The 21396-nt window shown below is 39.9% G+C and overlaps 1 protein-coding gene across 2 annotated transcripts in view; it reads left to right on the top strand.

Annotated features, from left to right (window-relative positions):
* The first annotated feature begins 7335 nt into the window (after window positions 1-7335).
* The window catches only part of MAP2K1 (mitogen-activated protein kinase kinase 1), a 75431-nt gene continuing 61370 nt past the window's right edge, over window positions 7336-21396 (top strand). Inside the window, exon 1 of one of the 2 annotated variants that reach the window (XM_019647319.1) lies at window positions 7336-7916. In XM_019647319.1, coding sequence (XP_019502864.1) covers window positions 7837-7916 — 80 coding nt within the window. In that variant the 5' untranslated portion in view covers window positions 7336-7836. Of the gene's footprint in view, window positions 7917-17706; window positions 17761-21396 lie in introns of those variants that run through there. The other variant, XM_019647320.1, reaches the window with a different exon arrangement.

Below are 21396 nucleotides of genomic sequence, written 5' to 3' on the forward strand. Positions count from 1 at the left end.
TAAGGCATCTTTTCCTTTAAATGAGGGGCAAGTGACCATTACAAGTGGTTCCCAAAATAACCCAGTGGCTTCATTACATTCAGAATGTCTGACATCCAGAATTGAGGAAGCGGATGTACCTCCTCTGAAGTGGGAAGGGAGGGTAGTGTTACCCTTCACACTGTCACCCTTCGCTTGGTTACTCAATAGGAACAGCTGCCAAACTCAGAGGAACTTAAAAATCTAGACAAGGGATTGTATTCCTTAGCAATTTATTTATACATTAAAAAGAATAGCCCCACCCTGAACAGAATGAATTATTGCCAAAGGGAGTTAATGATAAAGCATTTACTAGAGTCAGAGTTTTCTCACGACTAGAAAGTAGGAAAATATGGTATTAAAATGAGAAGAAAATATAAAGTAGGATTTCCTCATAGGAAATAACTTGTTTGCAATAACTAGACATTTTTTTAAATTTTGAATATTCCAGCTGAATTTTTCATAATAAGAGAATAAAAGATCTTAATTTGTAAGAAGCAAATGTGGACTTGCCTCTAAAATATAACTCATAAATTGATAATATAAAGTTCACTAACCCTATACTATCAACTGTGTGTGAGTATAGCTAAGATAAATACAGGAACTCATGATGTGAACAGAAGTTATCATTGAGTAATGTATCAAGAATGGTTTTTATGATCTTTTTTATATTTTTCTAGTTTTTTTTCCCCAACACAATAAGCTGGTATTAGTTATATAATTTTTTTAAAACCCACAAAATTTGCAACAAAAACAAAATACTCAGAAGACTTAAATGTCTCAATGTAAGAAAGGCCTATGTTATTCTTTCACTTTAAAGAGAAAAGCAGAACAAATAAAATAAATTTTAGTCATTCTGTCCCATTTTCTGAGGGGAAAAGTTCTTATTGTGAATTTCTTTCTCTTTTCTCTAGTAATTGTTTTACTGAAGGGCAATACACATCCAGAAAAGTACATAAATCATAAATGGGTGCTCAAAAAATGTATACACATTTTAAGAAAGAAAAACTGTATTAAAATTGTAATAATATATACCGATAACAAAAAATGAATACAAGTCATGTTTGATTTCTGCAATTAAAAAAGGTGCTCAAAGTGGTTACCATCAGCGTCCACACACTTCTGATTACGGCGAAGTACTGCTTGAGCAACGTTGACCAAAGTGTTCACTTGTATACATGATTTTGGCACCCACGGTATATATAGTAGTATTACTTTCTTATGTGTAACATCTTTTACTCAAAAGAATGTTTGTGAGATTCATTCATATTTTTGCAAGTAGTTATAGTGTATTTTTCCTAGTGCTATGGAGTATTCCATTGTACAAATTTACCACAATTTAACCACTTACTGTTGACGGACATTTGGGTTGTTTCCCTAATAACTATTACAAATAGGTTGCTATGAACATTCTTGTACATGGTTTTTGGTGAACATATATATTGATTTCTGGGAGTAGAATCTGGGAGTAGATGTAAGTTCAACCTTAGTCAATATTGCCAATCAGTTTTCCAAACTAGTTGCACAAATTTAGACTCCCACCAAAGTGTGTATTTTTTTTTAAAAGATTTTTTTATTGGGGAATTGGGGGAAGGGGAACAGACAAGTTGCTGTCGTTTTGTTCTTCAGTCTAGTTGTGGAGGACGTTGCTTCACTGGCCCAAGTTGGCACCATCATTCAGCTCTTCCCAGGTGAGGCACATCAGTCGCCGGCTTCTGGACGGCCGCTCACTGCGGCTGCTGGCCGCTCACACTGGCTGCTGGCTACACACGGTAGCCCATGGCAACCCACTGCAGCTTCACTGCAGCCTATGCCGTCGCCGGCGACTCATGGCAGCCCAGCTCCAGGTTGAGCTGTTGTTCAGCTTCTTAGCTGTGGAGGGCAGTGTCACTGGCCCTCATATGTGGGATCCGAACCGGGGCCCTTTGGTGTCCCAAGCCAGTTCTTAACCATCGTGCCACTTGGCCGGCCCAAGTGTGTATTTTTTTATTGTGGTAAAATATACATAACAAAAAAATCTACCATTTTGTTCATTTTAAAATGTGTAATTTAGTGGCATTAAGTACTCACATTATGGTTTTAATTTGCAGTTCCCTGATAATTAAAGAGGTTCAGCATCTTTTCATGATTATTGACCATTTGGATATCTTCTTTTATGAAGTGCCTGTTCAAGTCTTTTTGCCCATTTTTCTATTGGATTGTCTGTCTTTTTCTTGCTAACATGTAGGAGTTCTTAATACATCTTGGATATAAGTTCTCTTAGCAATATGTGCTTTACAAGTGTTTTCTCTCTTTTTACCCTTTTTGAAGGTCAGAAATAATTAACTTTAATATAGTTCAATTTATCAGATTTTTTTCTTTATGACTGGTGTTTTTTTGTGTGTCTTGTTTAAGAAATCTTTGCCTACCCTAATGTCAGGAAGATATTATCCAATATTTTCTTCTACGAGTTTTTAGTTCTATAATCCATCTAGAGTTGATTTGTTATGTATAGTGAGATGTAGGGGTTAAGATTTATTTTTTTCCATATGGATGTTTAATTGACAGTGCCATTTATTTAAAAGAACATCCTTTTTCCTGCTACACTGTATTGTCATCTTTGTCATAAACTGGGTGATCAAATACATATGGGTTTATTTCCAGACTCTCTATTCTACTCCATTGGCCTATTTGTCCCTGTGCCAGTGCCATATTGTCTTAAATACTCATTCTTTAGATGGATCTTGATATTTGATAGTGTAAATACTTCAGCTTTGTTCTTCACCACTGTCCTGACTAGTTTATTTTTCCCTTGAATCTCCTTGTTCACATTGCTGTTGTTTTAATAACAGCTTTATTTACAGGCAGTTCACATAACACCTAATTCACCCATTTAAAGTGTACAATTCAATAGTTTTAATAAATTCAGAAAGATGTGCAGCTACCACCACAGTCAATTTTAGGACATTTTCATTACCTTGTAAAAAAACTCCATTCCCGTTAGCTATCATCCTACTCTCTCTCATTCACCTGCCCCACCAAGCCCTAAGCAAACACTAATCTGCTTTTGGTCTCTATTGATTTGCCTGTTTTGGACATTTTATACAAATGGAATCATATAACACATGGTCTTTCGTGATTCGCTTTTTTCACTTAGTATAATGTTTTCAAGGTTCATCCATGCCATTGCATGGATCAGTACTTTTTTTATGAGTAATATTCCATTGTAATATGCCACATTTTGTTTATTCAGTTCATCAGTTGATGAACATTTGTTCTTTTTCCACTTTTTGGCTTTTATGAGTAATGCTGCTATAGATATTTGTGTACAGGTTTTTGTATGGATGTACATTTTCATTTCTCTTGAGTATATTGTTAGGAGTGAAACTGCCGGGTCATATATTAACTCTATATTTAACAGTTTGAGAAACTGCCAGACTGTTTTCCAAGTGTCTGCACTATTTTACATTCCCATGTTAATATTTTAAAAAAATATTTAATGTTTTTAATTGAATGTTATATATAATAAAAATTCAAACAATACCAAATGAAAAGGAAGCCTTAGTCTACTTCCAGACTTCTCAGAGCTCCTCCCTGGAGGCGCCACTGTTAATAGTTTCTCTTGTGTCTTTCCAGAAATATCCTACTATATATAAGCATATATGTAAATATATCCATTTTCCTATAACAAATAGGACCATCATACACAACGTTCTACTCTTGTTTGTTTTTTTTCCTTAACATAACACTTTTTGGAGATCTTTCTATACCAGCATAGATAAGTCTAATTCTTTTGAATGACTGTATAGTCATTGAACAAATGTATTATAATTTATTTAATTTCATGCCATAATTTACTCTACTCTTGATAGTGGAGCTGTTTTCAATTTTTAAAAACATTTTAAGTGCTGCTGCAGTGAACATGCCTTTAGAGAACTTTTTTTTTTTTTGTACACATGTCTAAGTAAATTTGTAGAAAAAAATCCTAACAGTGAAATTGCTGGGTCATTTATGGAACTTAATGAAAAGTTATTGCCAAAATGCCATTTAAAGAGATTGCAGCAATTATACTCCCAGCAATAGTGTATGAGAATGCTTTCTTCTCCCACACACTTGATATTGATAAGTGAAAGGTGATATCTAATTTTCATTTGCACTTCTCTACTAAATGAAGGTGAACATTTTCCCATATATTTGAAAACTGTATTACTTTTTCTATGAATTATGTATATTTATGCACTTTGACCATTTTTCTGTTGGGTAGCTGGTCTTTTTTTTATTTCAAGGAGTTCTTTTTATATTCAAGAAATTAGATTTTTTTATATATATTTCAATCATTTGTTTTCTCAGCTTGTCACTTGTGTACTTATGTCTTTGTACAAAGCCTTTTTTCCCCATGGAGAAATTTTAAATGCTTTTGAGGTTAATTTTGTCAATCTTTTACCTTTATGGTTTTGGGGGTTTGTTTTTACTTAGAATGGCTTTTTCCATCCCAAATTAAAAAAAAACTATTTTCTGAGGTACCTTCTGATGAACTTCTATGGTTTCATCTTTGATGAACCTGTAATTCATTTTTCACATAAGAGTAAACTAGAGATTCACCTTCATTTCTTTCCTAAATGGCCAGACAGTTGTCCCTAAACCCTTTACTGAATATTCTGTCAATGAAAGTCCTGGACATTTCCCAGATGTCTACATAGTTTATTAGATTTTACCTAAAATGGTGGTGGCCCAGTGCTGGCTCATTCCACTTTCATTTTTCTTTGAGTGTTCACATAAACAGAGGTTGATATTAAGAAAGTTACTTTTTCTCTTTCTTGGTAAGAAAATAGATGACATTCCAGAATGATTGTCCAAAAAATTGCCTGAAATTTCTGGAGAAAAAAGTATTTTCTTGACTGATATTCCATCATATAGGTGTATCATAAATGATGTAATAATTTCCTTTTTGTTGAATATTTAGGTGGTTTCAGATTTTAGTTATTTAAATAATACCATTCTGTTACATAGCTTTCCTAATTTCCTTACAAGAGATTCAGAAAGGTGGGGTTACTGAGTCAAAGCGTGTGAATATTATTGAAAATCAAATTGTTGTCCAGAAAGCCTCTATCAGTTATTCTCCTTCCAGCAGATGATGTTTACATGATGAAAACCCACCACTCGTACCATTAATTTAGCTCCTCTATGTTGGGCATTGTTCTTTCACAATTTCATTTAATGCTCATAACAATCTGGTACAGTAGGTAGTATAATTCTCATTTTATAGATGAGTTAACAGAGGCCCAGAAAGAATCAGTCCAAGGCGGAATTGGAATTAATCCAGGTCATTTTCTCTCAAATTCATGCTCTTTTGTTTGTTTGTTTTCTTTTATTTAATTTTTGACCTCATAGAGTATTGAGTTAAATGTAGTTCTAAGTTCATGATACATTTTCATCATTGGTTGACCTTGTATTTCTTGGTTCCTCACATTTGTGATCTCACTATGATATGTATTTATGAGATGAACCACATGAAATTGCCAAAATCTAAGCACTTTTTACATGCATAAATGGCAACTCCATATAGTCCAGCCTAATACATACAGTGTTTATCACATGGTAGTCACTAGTCCACACACATATAGCTGAGTTTTATTCTTGTCTGTATGGTCAGCACTTATGTTAGGCACTCAGGAAAAGTTGACAGGATCGATGAATCACTGCCTACCTGAAATGGAAATGAGGAAAACTCCTATCTTGGGCTATTCTAACAAACTTAAACCATAGGGCATTTCTTGATCTGGATTCCACAGGCCACAGTAAGGGTTTAGGAATACTACTCAGTGGAGGCAGTCCCTCAGCAGCATCCACAGAATCGTAATATTTCAGTATTGGAGGAATTTTATATTTTTCACAGGGTGAAAATGAGGCCTTGAAAAGCTCAATTAATTGCTCAAAATTCCACTAGTATTCATTTGCACTAGTAAATATAAAACTGTACTAGAATTCAGAGGAGCCTGCCCTGCTCAAAATACATTGTTTTGAAAAATTAGTTTCAATTAATTTTTAACGTTTATTCTTTGATATGAAAAGCTTGCATATTTAACATGAATACAGAATCTCTCTCTCTCTCTCTCTCTCTCTCTCTCTCTCTCTCTCTCTTTCTCTCTCACACACACACACACATACATTTTCATGTTTTCCTATATATTGAAAATTATGAGTTCACACCAATACCTCCACTTCGGAAACAACACCACAAGGTTTCCCTTTCCTTCCTTTCCCAACTTGAAACTTCTTTTTCCTACAATGAGACACCTGACTGTATTTTTTTTTTTAAGAAATTTTATTGGGGAACAGTGTGTTTTTTCCAGGACCCATCAGCTCCATGTCAAGCAGTTGTCTTCAATCTACTTGTGCAGGGCGTAGCTCCTTAGCCCATGTGCAAATCGATCGGGCAACCTTGGTGTTATGAGCCTGTGCTCTAACCACCTGAGCTAACCGGCCGCCCCAACACCTGGCTGTATTATCTTTAATTATATTTAGGCTCCCATCTGAGCTGCCATGCCTCCCCACTTGGCTCTAGGGCTACAAGACCTAGGGGAGAGCTGCCTCCTTGGTGGGCAAGCCCTCTTCACCCTCTTGGCTTTCTACAGCCTCCTTCCCTGCTGAGTGGCTGACACCTTGCTCTGGACCACTAGTTGCAGATGCTTACTTTGTTCTGCACATTAATGCCGTTAGGGCTACTTTGGCAAGGGCAAAGGGGATGAGGAAGACTGGATGAGCATATTCGAGTAGGCATTGTGCCTTTTTATTTTACTAAGCTTTTTATTCTCATCTTAACTCCACATTTCGTAGAGCTGGGCTTATTGGATGCAAGGGTTTTTTTATTTAAGGCTTTAAAAAAACATTACCAATAGTATTACTTATATCATATATATTATATAGGTTGTATATAATATATATGTTATATATTATATATATTATATATTTGTCTCAACAAATTTTCTACTCTCCCACTCTGCCTCTCCTCTGGATGTGACAAGGGGTCCTTCTCCTTATTTATTTTATTTCATCTCTGTCAACGTAACTTAGCCCCGGGGCTCCAGTCACCGCAGAGGAGGCGGCAGCAGGATACTGGTACAGAACAAGCTCAACTCAACGGCTCCCTGCTGGAACCAGGATGCATGACTTCCTTTCCCCTTACCTGGCTGCCTCCGGTCAGCAGAGGGCGCTGTGGAACCCGTGCCGGACTCCGCCCCCAGGGCAGCGCGCCGCGCCCCCGTGACGTATTTCCGCGTCATCTGCCTCCGAGGCTTGCTCCCATTGGCTGTCGGCGAGGCAATTGGGGTGGAGCCGAGTGGGTGTGTGGAAAAGGCAGCAGCCCCAGTGGGGAGGGGGGGCGAGGCTTCCCCCTTCGCCACCCCTCCCCCGCCTCTTGTCCCTCCCAGGGACGGCTTCGCGGAGCGGTTAGAAGCGCGGCGACAGCGGCGGCTGTACTTTCTTGGGTTGTGCTTGGAGCAAGGCTCTGGTGCGCGCTCGGCGGAGCCGCTCGTACCCGAGAAGACCGGTTGACTGAGGGAAAGAGGGAAGGAACCCCGGGCTGCTGAACTGCCCCGGCGAGGAATCCCTTCGGTTCCCTGCCCGCCGAGCCCTGGGCGAGTAGGGTGGGGGGTCCTGCGAGACCGCCACCAGCTCTTCGGCGCTGACGGGACCGCGCGGGGCGCGCCCCCTCGTAGGCAGCCCCCGGGCCCGCGACTCCGAATTGGCCCCGCGTGGCGGGCGCGGGACAGCGCAGAGGGAGGAAGCAAGAGGGGCCGCCTTCCCCTCGGAGTTGGAAGCGCCTTTCCTGGGTTCAAAATGCCCAAGAAGAAGCCGACGCCCATCCAGCTGAACCCAGCCCCAGACGGCTCCGCGGTTAACGGGACCAGCTCGGCGGAGTAAGTATGGGGTGGGCAGCGAGCGCCAGGCCGGGCTGGGGAGGCCCCCAGCGGGGGTGCAGGAGCGCAGTCGGGTGTGCGCCGCGCGCCGAGCTCCGCTCGAGTTCGTCACGTACGTCTCGGTCCTGCAGGAGCGAGGAACTCCCGGCTGCTGAGCTATCTGTGACTAAGCACTGATTGTGCTCCTGATTCAGACCAGTGAGTCTCGATTTTTACCCCCTTTCCCGACCCTTTCAGTCATCCCTGGCCACAAGAAAATGAAAAATGGGCTCATCCACCGCACCCCTTCCCCCCGCTGTTTTCTGAATTCGATCCCCTGGGATTCTGGCCTGTAACGGGGAGAAGGGAACAAAAGTCTTGGAAAGAAGTAAGATCTTATCTGCATCTTTGAGACCGGCTCAGGGTATGGAGTGGAGTTGGGACCAGCAAGCAGCATCCTCACCTTGGTGCCTGACACCTGTGGGCCGAGAGTGCCTGGTTGCCGGCCCGCTGCCTGGCCAGCGGGGGCGTGTGTACACCGACATCCCCGTGAGGCTTTTACGTTGCCGACTTTGGGGACTCCTGGTCCTTGCCGTTCTTCCTGGAATCTATCTGGTCTGATAGGGAGCGGCTTTCCTCTTCATCTGGCTTCATTCCTTCCTTCCTTCACTCATTCATTCAACAATTCACTCCTCACCAGTGATTCTCCTGGCTTTCCTTACTTCCCCGTGATCCCCTAACTCCTGAGATATGAACACCATGGCTATGGATACTACACACAAGGTGCTCCATCTTTGCAGCTTCCAGTGTTGCTCACGAACAAGCACTTGGTTACATTAAATTATAATGAGATTGTTCCATGGGGGCTTCTGAGCTCCCACAGCTCTTTTGGGTTTGGGGTGAAGTACAAGAGCGACTGTGTAGGGGAGAGAGACCCTGCTAGCTGGAGAAATAATCAGGAAAAATTTAGCTCTTAATCTTTTACCTGCACTCTGGAGACTTCAGGAAGCTAGCTGATGAAGTGAATAGAGTAGGCCTGGACCATCTGCCCTTTGGTGATTTCTCTATCCTCCCTTCCTCTCTCTCTAGATTTTAATAGCCCAGGGACCTGTTGGCTTGGTGACTCTGTCCATCCTGTAATGATCATAAAGCCAGTGGTGGACCTGTGGTGTGAGCTTAGCAGGTTCTTCACACCTGCTCCCAACACACCCTCTTCAGTACTGTAGTGTCTGGTTTGCATGATATTGACTTGTACAGGTCAGTGCATTGCTTTGCAAACATTCATTTCGTTTTAGTTTACAGAATTTTATCCCCTTATAAAACATACTGAAAACCCCCAGAGACAGGGGATTCCTTAGCAACTGTCACTGTTTTCAGGACAAACTTTTGACCTTTTGTTTTTACCACAGTGGATTCTGGCTGAATGTTGTGACCTGATTACTCTGCTCCTATTTGATTTAGAGGAAGGTGTTAAATAGACGTGCCTGTTCATTCTGTTAATTGTGACACCACAGCTGTATTCTTGCAAAGGGGAGGAAATTTCATTAACAGAAAACAATACAGAGAGGAAAAGAAGAAACTTCCCTGGAGTTGATGGCAGAAAACTTTGGGTGGGACTGGGAGATTCTAAACAGTGGTTAAGAGGTTGGACTTTGGAGTCAGGCTAGGTTTGAAACTTGCCTCTGTTACTTGTGGTTTTGTGACTAGGGACAAATCTTGTAGTCTTTCTAAGGCTTATGTTTAGTTTTTTCATCTGTGAAAATGGGGCTAATGATAGAACTGATTTAGGGTAGTTGTGAAGATTAAATAAGCTAATACATAGTAAATTTTCCATAAACATTAACTGTTGGTGCCTTTGTTATGGATAAATGTTGAGAAGGTTGAAGGAAGCTGGAAAGTAATTTTCATTCCTCTGGTGGATATGTGTGTGTGTGTTAAGGTGCCTTTGCTTCTGGATGACTCTTCCTTGCTTAGTTTTCTGTGCCATCTGCATCTACCTCCATGACTCATTGCTGTGTTACAATAGGAGGCATCTTTGTGTAGGCTGCCTGAGACAAACAAGGACTGTTTCACTACATTTCCTGGCACTAAAGGGGCGGGGGGGTGGGGTTGGAAGATGTACATATCTTCATCTTTCACCTTCGAGAGTGTTTCTCAAGCAAAGCCACTGTTCTCATGAATTCTATGATTAGATCAGGGTGCAATTCTGAACATTATCATACAGTGTAAAAAAAAAAGAAGGAAAAAAATCCATTGACAGTAAAGAACTCTTGGTACTAAATTGGCAAAATTACTTTTCCTCTGTGGCTCCCTGGCTCCTTGGGATTTATCTTGAATGTAGCATTTACCCATTCAGACAGAGCTAGGCTATATGGGACCTGAAGTTTATGCAAGTTCTGGGAGGTGCTTGAAGAAAATGAATGCAAAAATATTTCTTTTGCAAGTTTTGCAAAAAAAAAGTATGATCATATTGGAAGTGTGCTAAGTGTTGGAATGAAATTAATTGGGAATAAGATCATATTCCCCTGTTTAAAATGTTTTCATTGCAGTTAGAGTAAAATCCAAACTTCTTATATTGGGCTATGAGACTCTAAGTGATCTGCCCACTGTGTGGCTCCCCCCGCCCCCCATCTCTTTAATTACATTTCCTGCTGCTCCTTTCTTCCGCCCTGAACTGGTCCCCTTTCACTTCCTCCATGGGATGGTTTGTACTCCCATCAGGCCCTTGCACATGCTGTTCCTTTTGCCTGGAATGAATCATCCCTTCCTCTTCCCAAGCTAGGAAGGAAGCAATTTTCACCTCTCTACTTAAATGTCATTTCCTCAGAGATGTTCACAGACTACCTAAAGTAGGTCCCTCTTTCTCATGTCACCTCAGTTTTTGATGACACTCATTCAACTGTCAATAGTTTTTTCCTAGGGTATTTAAAAAAAAATTTTTTTTTTTAATTGGGAAATTGGGGGGATGGGAACAGTGCTGGGGAATTGGGGGAAGGGGAACAGTGCTAGGGAATTGGGGGGAAGGGCAACAGACAAGTTGCTGTCGTTTTGTTCTTCAGTCCAGTTGTGGAGGACGTTGCTTCGCTGGCCCAAGTTGGCACCATCATTGGGTTCTTCCTGGGCGAGGCAGATCAGTCGCCGGCTTCTGGACGGCCGCTCACTGCGGCTGCTGGCCGCTCACGCTGGCTGCTGGCTACATAAGGTAGTGTCACTGGCCCTCATATGTGGGATCCGAACCGGGGCCCTCTGGCGTCCCAAGCCAGTTCTTAACCATCACGCCACTCGGCCGGCCCCCCCCTAGGGTATTTTTAATGTCTTTCTTTTCTGTATACCATAAACTATAAGCATAGGGCTGCTTTGTTTTGATTCACTGTTCTGTAAGTAGTACCTAGACTATAGTTCCTGGCACATAATAAGTATACAAATGTTTGTTGAGTGAATTGGTGAGTGAATGAAATTTCTATATTTGTACAATGTATTTAACAAACCTTTTTATACCTTTTCATTTTTTCTTTTATTTTCTCTCTTACTTTTATCCCCCCATCTCCATTTTCTTTTCTTTTACAGGCACTACTCACTTACTCTAGGGTATTTAATATAGTCTTATCATTCTACCCATTTGTTAGATATATGTGTACCTTTGTGAGGTAAATAGTATTGTTTTGCGTGTTTCTGTGCTTAGAGTGCTAAATACTATTATGCTATTATTCAGCCTTAAAAAAGTAAGAGGTGTGGAATTTGTGACAACATGGATGAACCTGGAGGACATTATGCTAAGTGAAATAAGCCAGACACAGAAAAAAAAATACTGCATGGTATCACTTATAATTGGAATCTAAAAAAGTGGAATACACAGATGCAGAGAGTAGAAATGTGGTTGTCAGGGGTGGTGAGGTGTTGGAAATGGAGAGAGATTGGTCAAAGGGCAGAAAGTTGCAGTTGTGTAGAATGAACAAGTCTAGAGAGCTATATGTAACATAATAACTCTAGTTATTATACTGGATTGAATATTGGAAATTTGCTAAGAGAGTAGATTTCAGGTTCTCTCACCACAGACACACACAAAATGGTAACTGTTTGAGGAGATGGATATGTTAATTAGCTTGACTGTAGTAATCATTTCACTATGTATACTTATGTTAAATCATCATGTTGTATACCTTAAATATATTCAGTTTTTATTAAAAATGTTATTGTACTATTACTCTGCATTAGTCAGAATAGACTGGGTTAATTAAGTTGAAGTAAAAACAACAAAATCTTATTAGTTTAACACACTTGCAGGTCAGTGGGAAGCTCTGTTGATTTGATTCCATCAGGGACCAGGCTGATGGAGGCACCATCTCTGAAATATGCTTATGCGAGAAGGAAATCTTGTGTACCACATTTTGGCTTTTAAAGTTTCTGCTCACAAGTGACACATGTCACTTTTGCTCCCATTTTATTGGCCAAAGCATATCACATGGCCACACTGATCTTAACAGGGGGCGGGGATCTTCTTGGAAAAGAACCAGAATATTTGAACAGGAGCAGTGACCATCACAAATGGCTGTGTTTCTTACCTTTAAAAGAAAAAAAAGGGCCGGCCAAGTGGCGCAATGGTTAAGAACTGGCTTGGGATGCCAGAGGGCCCCGGTTCGGATCCCACATATGAGGGCCAGTGACACTGCCCTCCACAGCTAAGAAGCTGAGCTACAGCTCGACCTGGAGCTGGGCTGCCGTGAGTCGCCGGCGATGGCATAGGCTGCAGCTCCTGTGGCAGTGGGTTGCTATGGGCTACCGTATGTAGCCAACAGCCAGCGTGAGCGGCCAGCAGCCGCAGTGAGCGGCTTTCCAGAAGCCGGCGACTGATCTGCCTTGCCTGGGAAGAGCGCAATGATGGTGCCAACTTGGGCCAGTGAAGCAACGTCCTCCACAACTAGACTGAACAAAATGACAGCAACTTGTCTGTTCCCCTTCCCCCAATTCCCCAGCGATGTTTCCATCCCAATTCCCCAATAAAAAATCTTTAAAAAAAAAAAAAGCACATTTCTGAGCTCTATTTATGATGCTGAATGTGTGTCTAGTTCAATATTTCTCTCAGTTGCAGAACAGTCAGCTATGTGCACGTACCACATTTCATTTATTATTCCCCTAGAATTAGACCACCGTTGTTTCTACCCCCCTGATGCCTCAAACAGTGTGGCTGTGACCATCTTTGTACATAGCTCCTTTGGACCCTTGTGAGAGCTCTCTGTGGAGTGAATCCCAGAAATGGGATTACTGGGTCTTAGGGTACCTTGCCTCTCCTTCCAAGATGAGGCACATGCTTAATCTTTCTTTGTCTTATAAAGAACACTTTTAATCTCCATGAGGATAAGCCTGAGCCCTGAGTAGAAATTACAGTAGCAACACAGGATACTTCTCAAGACCTAATTTTTTCTTTGACCTTAGGCAAGTCCTATGCACTTTCTGACATTTAGTTTCCTTATCTGTAAAGTGGAGATAATAATGGTTTATAAAATGTTTACCTTAATGGCTTACAAGGCCCTACCTGATCAGGTCCTTCGTTTTCTTCCACTGTCCCCTTCACTCCTGCACTCTAGCCACACTGTTTTCTGTGCTGTTCTAAAGTAGGGTGGGCCTATTCCCACCTCAGAGCCTTTGCACTGGCCATTCCCTGGAATGCTCTTCTTCCAAATACCCACACAACTTGCTTCCTTACTTCCTTCAGACGTCTGCTCAAATGTCCCCATACAGAGGACATCCTGATCATTCTAATAAGGCACTCTCTGTCATTCTTTACTCCTTTGTTGTGCTCTATTTTCCTTCATAGCACTTACCACTAAGTAACATTGCATTGTGTACAAGTATTTATCTGCCTTCCCCACCATCATTAAAATGTAAGCCGCATGAGGGTTGGGGCTTGGCTTTGTTCTTTGCTCGGTATGAAGAACAGTGTCTGGCCCCTAGTAGGTACTCAGTTGATTGAATGATTGAATCATTTCTACTTTGAAGGAATATTGTGAAGATTAAATAAGATAAGTGCTTCAGTAGACCATAAGGTGCTAAATAAACAGGAGGGTGCATTGCTTGTTCTTGGTGGCATCCACAGATTTTGGATTTTGAACTGTTCAAGGTAGCCCTGAAACACTCAGACTTACTTAAGTTTTGCATTCAGGGCATAGTTTATAGCATCAGCAGTTCTGCCATGTTTTTAAGCGACACCCATCTGTTATAGTGTGAAGGTCTTTAAGGAAGGGAACAGAGGTTGAGATAGGGTGATGTGCTTTTGGGGATCTCTCACGGCCTTTTCAGGGACGTGCACCACATGATAACTAGGAGCTTTTGAAGTGGTTGTAACTGATTTTGTAATTTTGAAATTGGATGCTTCTACTGGTTTGTTGCCACAGTAATACTGGTGCTATCTCTTGAGAACAGCTTCCGGTAAAAAAGTAAGGCCAGGTGAAGTCATGTCCTTGGGAAGAATATCTCTGCTATTGTTAAAGCAGATACAGAATGGAAAAAGTTTCTTAAAGTTGACTTAGCTAATGGCAAGGAGATGTGTGGAGCTCTTGTTTGAACATAAACACAAAATTCTACTTTTACTCATTTGTGCATCTTTGAAAGAAAGGGAGAGGATACTTCAGTAGAGTAGCTGTTGGCCCTGCCTTACCCATCTAGTTTGGTTTTTCTCTTTCCCAATTCACCTGCTGTGGCCCACACAGACTCATCTCTTACTATTCTCCTCCTTGCCCCAGCATACTGCTTCTTACCTCTGTCTAATCTTCTTGCTCTCATGGTTTCCTTTGTCTGGAATGTCCTCCTCCGCTTTCCTGTGTGATTTTATTTTTGTTTTGTACTTGCCACCACACTTGAGCTTCTATAAGGGCAGGGATCATGACTGTCTTGTGCACTGATATTTCCCCAGCGTCTAGCACAGTGCCTGGAATGATGAATGCTACCCATCTTTCAAGACCTAGCATAAATCTCATCTGCCATGTGGCCTTTTCTGAATAACTCCATGATATTTTAGGACCTGGGTTCGAGCTTAGTTATACCACATCTTAATTGTTGACCTTGAGCATGTCATTTAACTTCACTGAGCCTTGGTTTTCCTCATTAGTACAGTAAGGATGATAATGTAATAAGCCTGTGAGGGAAGGAGAGGGCAGGTGAGCATCACCTGAAGTAATGGATGAAAGCACTTTATGATTACTGGAATACTATCCAAATGGGAAGTGTTGTTAAGGATGCCAGCTGTGATTTCTTCCTCCTCAGAAAGTTTTACTAATACCCTTTGATCTTATACCAAACTGCAAAAGTCAACAAATCATGTTGATTTAGACATTCTAAATGCTGCTTATCCTTTAAAATCCAACCCAAACCTGCATCTAATCAAACCTGAAACCTAACTTTCTGTTTATAGCAAATACAGGGACAGAGGAACAAGTTAAATGACACCAGGAGGAAACAATCAGACAAATCCAGGATGTGGAATATTCTCTGAGACAACTGACCCAGTCTCTTTAAAAAGTCAGTGTCACTGGGTAAAAATTGGGGTGTGGGTAATGGTGCTGTTCTAGAATAAGAGACTAAGGAACATGCCAACTAAATGGAATGCATGAACTTCGACTGGGTACTGAATCAAAAAATGAAATAACTATAACATGTTCTTGGGACAAGTAGGGGAATTTGAATAGGGAGTTATTGTTAATTTTTTAGATGTAATAATATGTATTATGATTATATAGGAGAGTTGTGATTCATAGGTGATGCATGAAACTTATTTGAAATTGTTCAGAAAAAATACACATACATGCACAATGGATAAAGCAAATGGGGCAAATGTTCACAATTGTTTAGTTTGAGTTTCACTGTTTAGTCTTTCAATTTTTCTGTATGTTGGAAAAAATTCATAATACATTTTTTAAAAGTGCCCCAAACCAAAATTCATCCTGAGTCTTATGCCCTTTTTAATGTCAACTCACATTTTTCTCTCCCCTTTTGAACTTATGGCCTACTTGTGCAATAAACACCACATTAAATGGAGTATTATTTTTTTTAGTCATAATGCTTTCTTATTCACTAAATGTTCCTTTTGTGCCTTTATTTCCTTGATTATGAGGGACCATGCCATTTTGGATCCCTGGGTCTTATAACATTATTGATACCAAATAAATAATTTTTGGTAGAGTGGACAAAGCCAAAATAATGTTGAAGCAAACAAACCAATAAAAAAAAAACTCCTTGCTAGCTTTCCTCTATATGAATTGGTAGTTATCTCCAGCATAATCACAGGAGCACAGGTCAACCTGTGGTGAATCTTTCTGACATGTTGAGAAAACAAATCCAGAGAACCCACAGGCTGGGAAGAAGATGAAGTGGGCCTGAGAAGAAAGCTTAGGATTCCAATTTTGTTTCTGTTTTTCTCTTCCAGAAGCTGCTACTTTTGAAAAATCATGGTCTTTTACTGACACTCGATTGTGATTTTACTTCATGCCCTGCACCCTGGTTCTGTTGCCTGAAAGCTCAGGAGAACTGTTTGGAGGCTCACATACCTTGTTTGCAGAGTTAACACCTCTCAGGATGAATGACGTTTTGTTTTAAAGTAGCAGGTGTTCTCTGAATCCTGGTGCAGGGCCCACTGCTAAAAATGCTGATCCTGCCTCGGGTTTCTTGGTAGCTCCCTGGGGCCTCCTGCTTTGATGTCAGCAAGGGAGTCAGATTAAGAAGAGGTTACATGGGGGTTGAAGAGAAAGTGAACAAGGATAGAGTGACCTCTTTTCCCCTCACCCCTTCTTTGAACATTTGCCTGCTTAAGCACAACTTTCAAAAAAAAAATTTGAATATATAAACACCTTTTAAAGAAAGAACCTACAGATATTAACTTTTCTAGTTTCACTTTTGGTTTTTCCATTATAAACATACTTAAGTAGTTGTGATCACTTAGATAAATCACCCCTCCACACACACAGTTTTTACACAGGGACATAATCCTCATGCTTGTCATTTATTTTGGGCTGAAGAGTAGAATTTGATAGGGTTTGGCTTCACAAATGACATTTGTTGATTATTTAGGTGGCTTCCAGATTTTTATTGATACTCTTCTGAATGTTGTGAACCAATTTGTTTTGTTCTGCTTTTAGATTAATTCATGTGCAGAATCAGAGGCAATGAACCATATTACCGCTGTTGTTACACATTAACAGAATGTGTTCCAAAGAAAACAGAACTAATTTACAATATATATTTCAACTGTTTCCTCAAGCTTCAAGAAGTTTTTTTTTTTTTTTAAGTTTAGTGATTTTTATTTTTTTTTGATAGTTTAGTAAGGCAGTACAAGGGCTCCTTTAAAAGTCAATCTGCTGTACTTTAATAGCTAGCCAGGCTGTGTTTTTGAAATGGGATTATTTTTCTGTATTTCATTAATTCAGTTTAATATTTATTGACTGCTTACTTAATGTAATTCACTTATGCTGGAAGCTGTAGGTAGGTAAGTAAGGCTGTCTTTACTTCCAACCTTAAAATCTCATATAATAGGAAGAGGTTGCAGGGGCACAAGAAAAAGGAAACAAATGGCTGCAGAGTACACAAAGTGCCCTAAGAGAAGAGGCACTACAGAGAAAGTACTGTCGGACCTCATTGAGAGGAGGAAGACGCACACCCAGTAAGGGAGATTAGGAGAGCCTTCACGGAGGAGATGACATTTGAGCTGGGTCTTGAAGGATGGCTAGGATTTCCATGGGAATGGGGGGGGGATGGGCAGGAAGAGAGCTCAGGATGAGCCACTTCGCACAAGAGGGTAAGCTTGGGATGTGTGGAGGAGCCAGCAAGTAGTGTGCCTGGTGTATCAGTGCAGGGCACAGGAGATGAAGCTGGAGAGGTAGGTGGGACGGCTTTGTGGTGCCAGCTGGACATTTTGAAAAGTCACATGCAAAACTTTTCTTCCCCTCTGACCATTTTTAAAGATATGTCTGAATAGCTTTTATGTGGTTTGTGTTTTTTTTTTTGTTCATGTCTTTTATTAACCCATCCACAATTACTTCTCTTTGGTTTATTGAAGCAGTAGGTCAGTACGCTTTGTATTTTAAAGTTTTATAAATTATGTGGCTACTACATTGTCCTGTTATGATGTTTTCTTTTTATGTTGTATTACTTAAGAAAACATTTATTTTTTTATCTTCAAAAGCATGTCTTTTATATGGGATAGCTTTTCTTTAGTATTTAGACATCTGTCACCTCTTCACAACTAGCAGGACTATGTGGCTTCATTTTCTTGTGGTTTTTTCTCTCCCTTATATGGTTAACTCTTTGTCCCATCTGGAATTAATGTGTTTGGTGTGAGGTATAGATCTAAATTAATTTTTCTCCACAGTGAGTTTTAGTATCTGAATAGAGATTATTTACTTATTCATCTGTTGTATTTTCAGGTTTACCTTTATTTAATCTTGATGGTATTTTGTTCTATGTCTAAAATTTCTTTTTTTTTTTAACTCATCCTTATGTAGTTTTGATAGTCTTTTTAAAATTTGGTAATGGTTAAAGAAAACTAAAAATTTTCATGGTATGCCTTTGTAGTTATTGTCTCCTCCTTATGGTGTTATAGTTTCTTCTGAATAATTCTTTTTGTCCTGAGTTAATATTTAAAATACTTAACATTTTGATGCTGTTGTGATTGATCATTTTTAAATTTGTATTTTCCACCTTGCCTATGGTTTGATTTGTATGAATTGTTTATATCCTGCAGCTTTGTTAGATATACTCATTATATCTAGTACTGTTTTGATTGAATATATGTGCATTTCTAGATTTACTAGTGTCATCTGCAAAACATAATTTTTTCCTCTCAACACCTTTTATATTTTATAGCTAGCGCATCTTGTGTCCCAAGGGAACACAATTATGTATAGCGAGACTTTCCAAGCACCTGCCGGGCCAGACTTTTCTGCTCTTTCCAAGGAGCCATGAAAATAAGCAGCAGCTGCCCAGCTTTAGAGAAGCAGAGCCTCTTGGGTCTGGATAAGACCTTACAGGGTCTTTAGCCCAGTGCCTTCACTTGTGAGACAAGGAAACCAGACTCAGAGAGGGAAGGAGCTTGCGGGGAGCTCATACACAGTGGGAAGAGGCGGTTGAGCTTTATCTCAGCTCATTTTCTTATGGTGTATGTATTATATGTTTTCATTTGGGACACTTACTTGCTTTGAAATTTTTCCAAGTTTACCCAACACTGATTTTTGGTAACTTTACTCAGTCTTCTAAAAAAAATTTTAAAACCTGTTTTCAAGTCATAATCTGAAGCTGTGCAGAAGATACCCCTCTGTATTATCATTTTCCTAGGTGTTTGAGGGAAAAGGGAATAAGAAAACGGGGGGAGGAAAGGATATTTTAGTCCAGGATCCTTAGTAGGAGGGCCTATTTTTAAGCTTCATAATGTCAGTTTTAAAGGCAGTGGTTTTCACAAAAATAACCACAGACAAAAGTCCCCTTGAAATGAATGCCTTTCTGGAATTGACCTGTTTTGAGTTTAACCATTACCAAGAAAGTTTCAGAATCTTAAATGCTCTTAAAATGCATTTACTTTTCAAAGTGGAACAATTGAGTTGAGTAACTGATCCACATGAGTTCTCAGTTCAGGTTAAATCTTGAAATTTGGGGAGTTGCCAGAAGAAATGACTGATTAGCCAATCATATTGTTGTACTTACAGGTTTGCCTGGATTTGGGTTAATTATGTTTCCTTCTTTATTGATTTATAACTTACACATCCAGGTTAGTTTTAAAAAATTAGTTCAGACCTTCACAGTTAAGAGTGCAGAGTCAAAATTATTTGCCCTACTTGAATTCGTACCATCCTTCAGTAAACAATCTTTCAGAAATGTCCTTGTTGGGGGGAGGCCTCAGAAGTTAACACGAATTCCAAGCTAACTGTAAACCTTTTGTCTAATGGCTTACTCAAATCTAGACTGAAATCCTACCAAAATGCCAGCTTGTATTTCAGTTCTCCTCTCCCTGCTCCTTCCTCTAGTCGGAATGGTAGGGAAACAAGAGCTTCACATTCCAACAATTATTAATAATGGAAAATTCATCCTGCCTGCCTTAGTTATTCATTTGTCTTCACTGATAAACTTGGTCATTGGAACCATGGAAATGTTCCATTGACCAAAGGAAGGACCAGTGAAACATTTGGACCAGGCTCTTAACACATTATATTAATTTAAGATTGCAACAGTTATTATTTTACTGGAACACTCCTAAGACAGTCTCCTTTGCCTTGTTTTATTTTGAGAACTAAACTAATGCTGGGTTAGCCATAAATGTAGCTTGCTACATTTCTATTTCTGAATATTCTAAACCACTGAGCAATTACAAAAACAATTTTTTAAGATAGTTGTAAGCATTTCTAAATTTTAAAAAAGCCATAAAATATTTATTAGGGGAAATCAAGGGGAGAGATAGTGAGGAAAGTACCAGAAACCACCAACAGGTGTTTTAGTTTCATTAAACAGACTTGCAGCTTGATAGGCAATCAATCACAGGGAGGAGCTTTGTGAATTCCTGAATGCTGGTTTGAGGTGGAAGGGACATAGGGTAAGCGGAAATCAGCAGTTCCGGAGGAGCAGAGGACTTGGGTTACAGAAGGCTTGCCCACAGCTGAGGACCTGGGACAATTCCTGAACAAGTTGCTTTCTTGAAGGACAAGAGCTGCATCTTTAGCTGCATCGGTGGGACCACAGCTGTTCATCTGTGGGGTAATGATTAAGTATGGGCCCTACATCAGGAAGGAACAGTAAGATGAAGTCAGAAGACATGAAACTTTTATTTCTGAAGGAAGGACATCATAACTAGAAAAATAATTGCCTTTGCTGAGGGCCTATCTGGTCTATTTACCTTCATTATCTTGAATTTGCACTAAAATTCAAGCTAGGTCATAATATTCTATTGTATAAATAAGGAAAATGAAGTTCAAGGAAGTTATTTAAACAAGGTTGCCCAGCCAGTAAGTGGCGGAACTAAGTTTCGAACCCAGGCTTGTCCTACTCTAACACCCATATTTTTTCCAAATGCCCTCCAAAGATTGAGTAAAATGTTAGAGGTCTTTTTAGAGCATCACTCTGCAAAACTATAGCCATTAGCCATATGTTTAGCTATTTAAGTTTAATTAAAGTTTAAAAATCAGTTCCTAAGTTGCATTAGCACATTTCAGGGGCCCAGTGGCTGCATGTAGCTAAGGGCTGCTGTATTGGAGAGCACAGAAAATTCTGTTAGTGCCTAGAGTTCATCCAATTTTACTCTTTTATTCATTTATTTGATTTTTGCTTCTTTATTTTGTGAAGGAGAAAATGAGCGACAAAAGCAAGAAGTAACTTGTTCATTGTCATATATCTAATTAATCCAGGTCTTTCGACTGGTGGCTTTTCCCTTGCTCCACGCTCTCCCTTAAAGAAAAATTAACAGAATGGAGATTTGCGAAAGGAGTAATTCCCCTAAGCTCCCAGCTTTGCCTGGCCTCCCAAAGTACAG

The sequence above is a fragment of the Hipposideros armiger genome, unplaced genomic scaffold (genome assembly GCF_001890085.2).
Source record: "Hipposideros armiger isolate ML-2016 unplaced genomic scaffold, ASM189008v1 scaffold_110, whole genome shotgun sequence".
Classification (NCBI taxonomy): domain Eukaryota; kingdom Metazoa; phylum Chordata; class Mammalia; order Chiroptera; family Hipposideridae; genus Hipposideros; species Hipposideros armiger.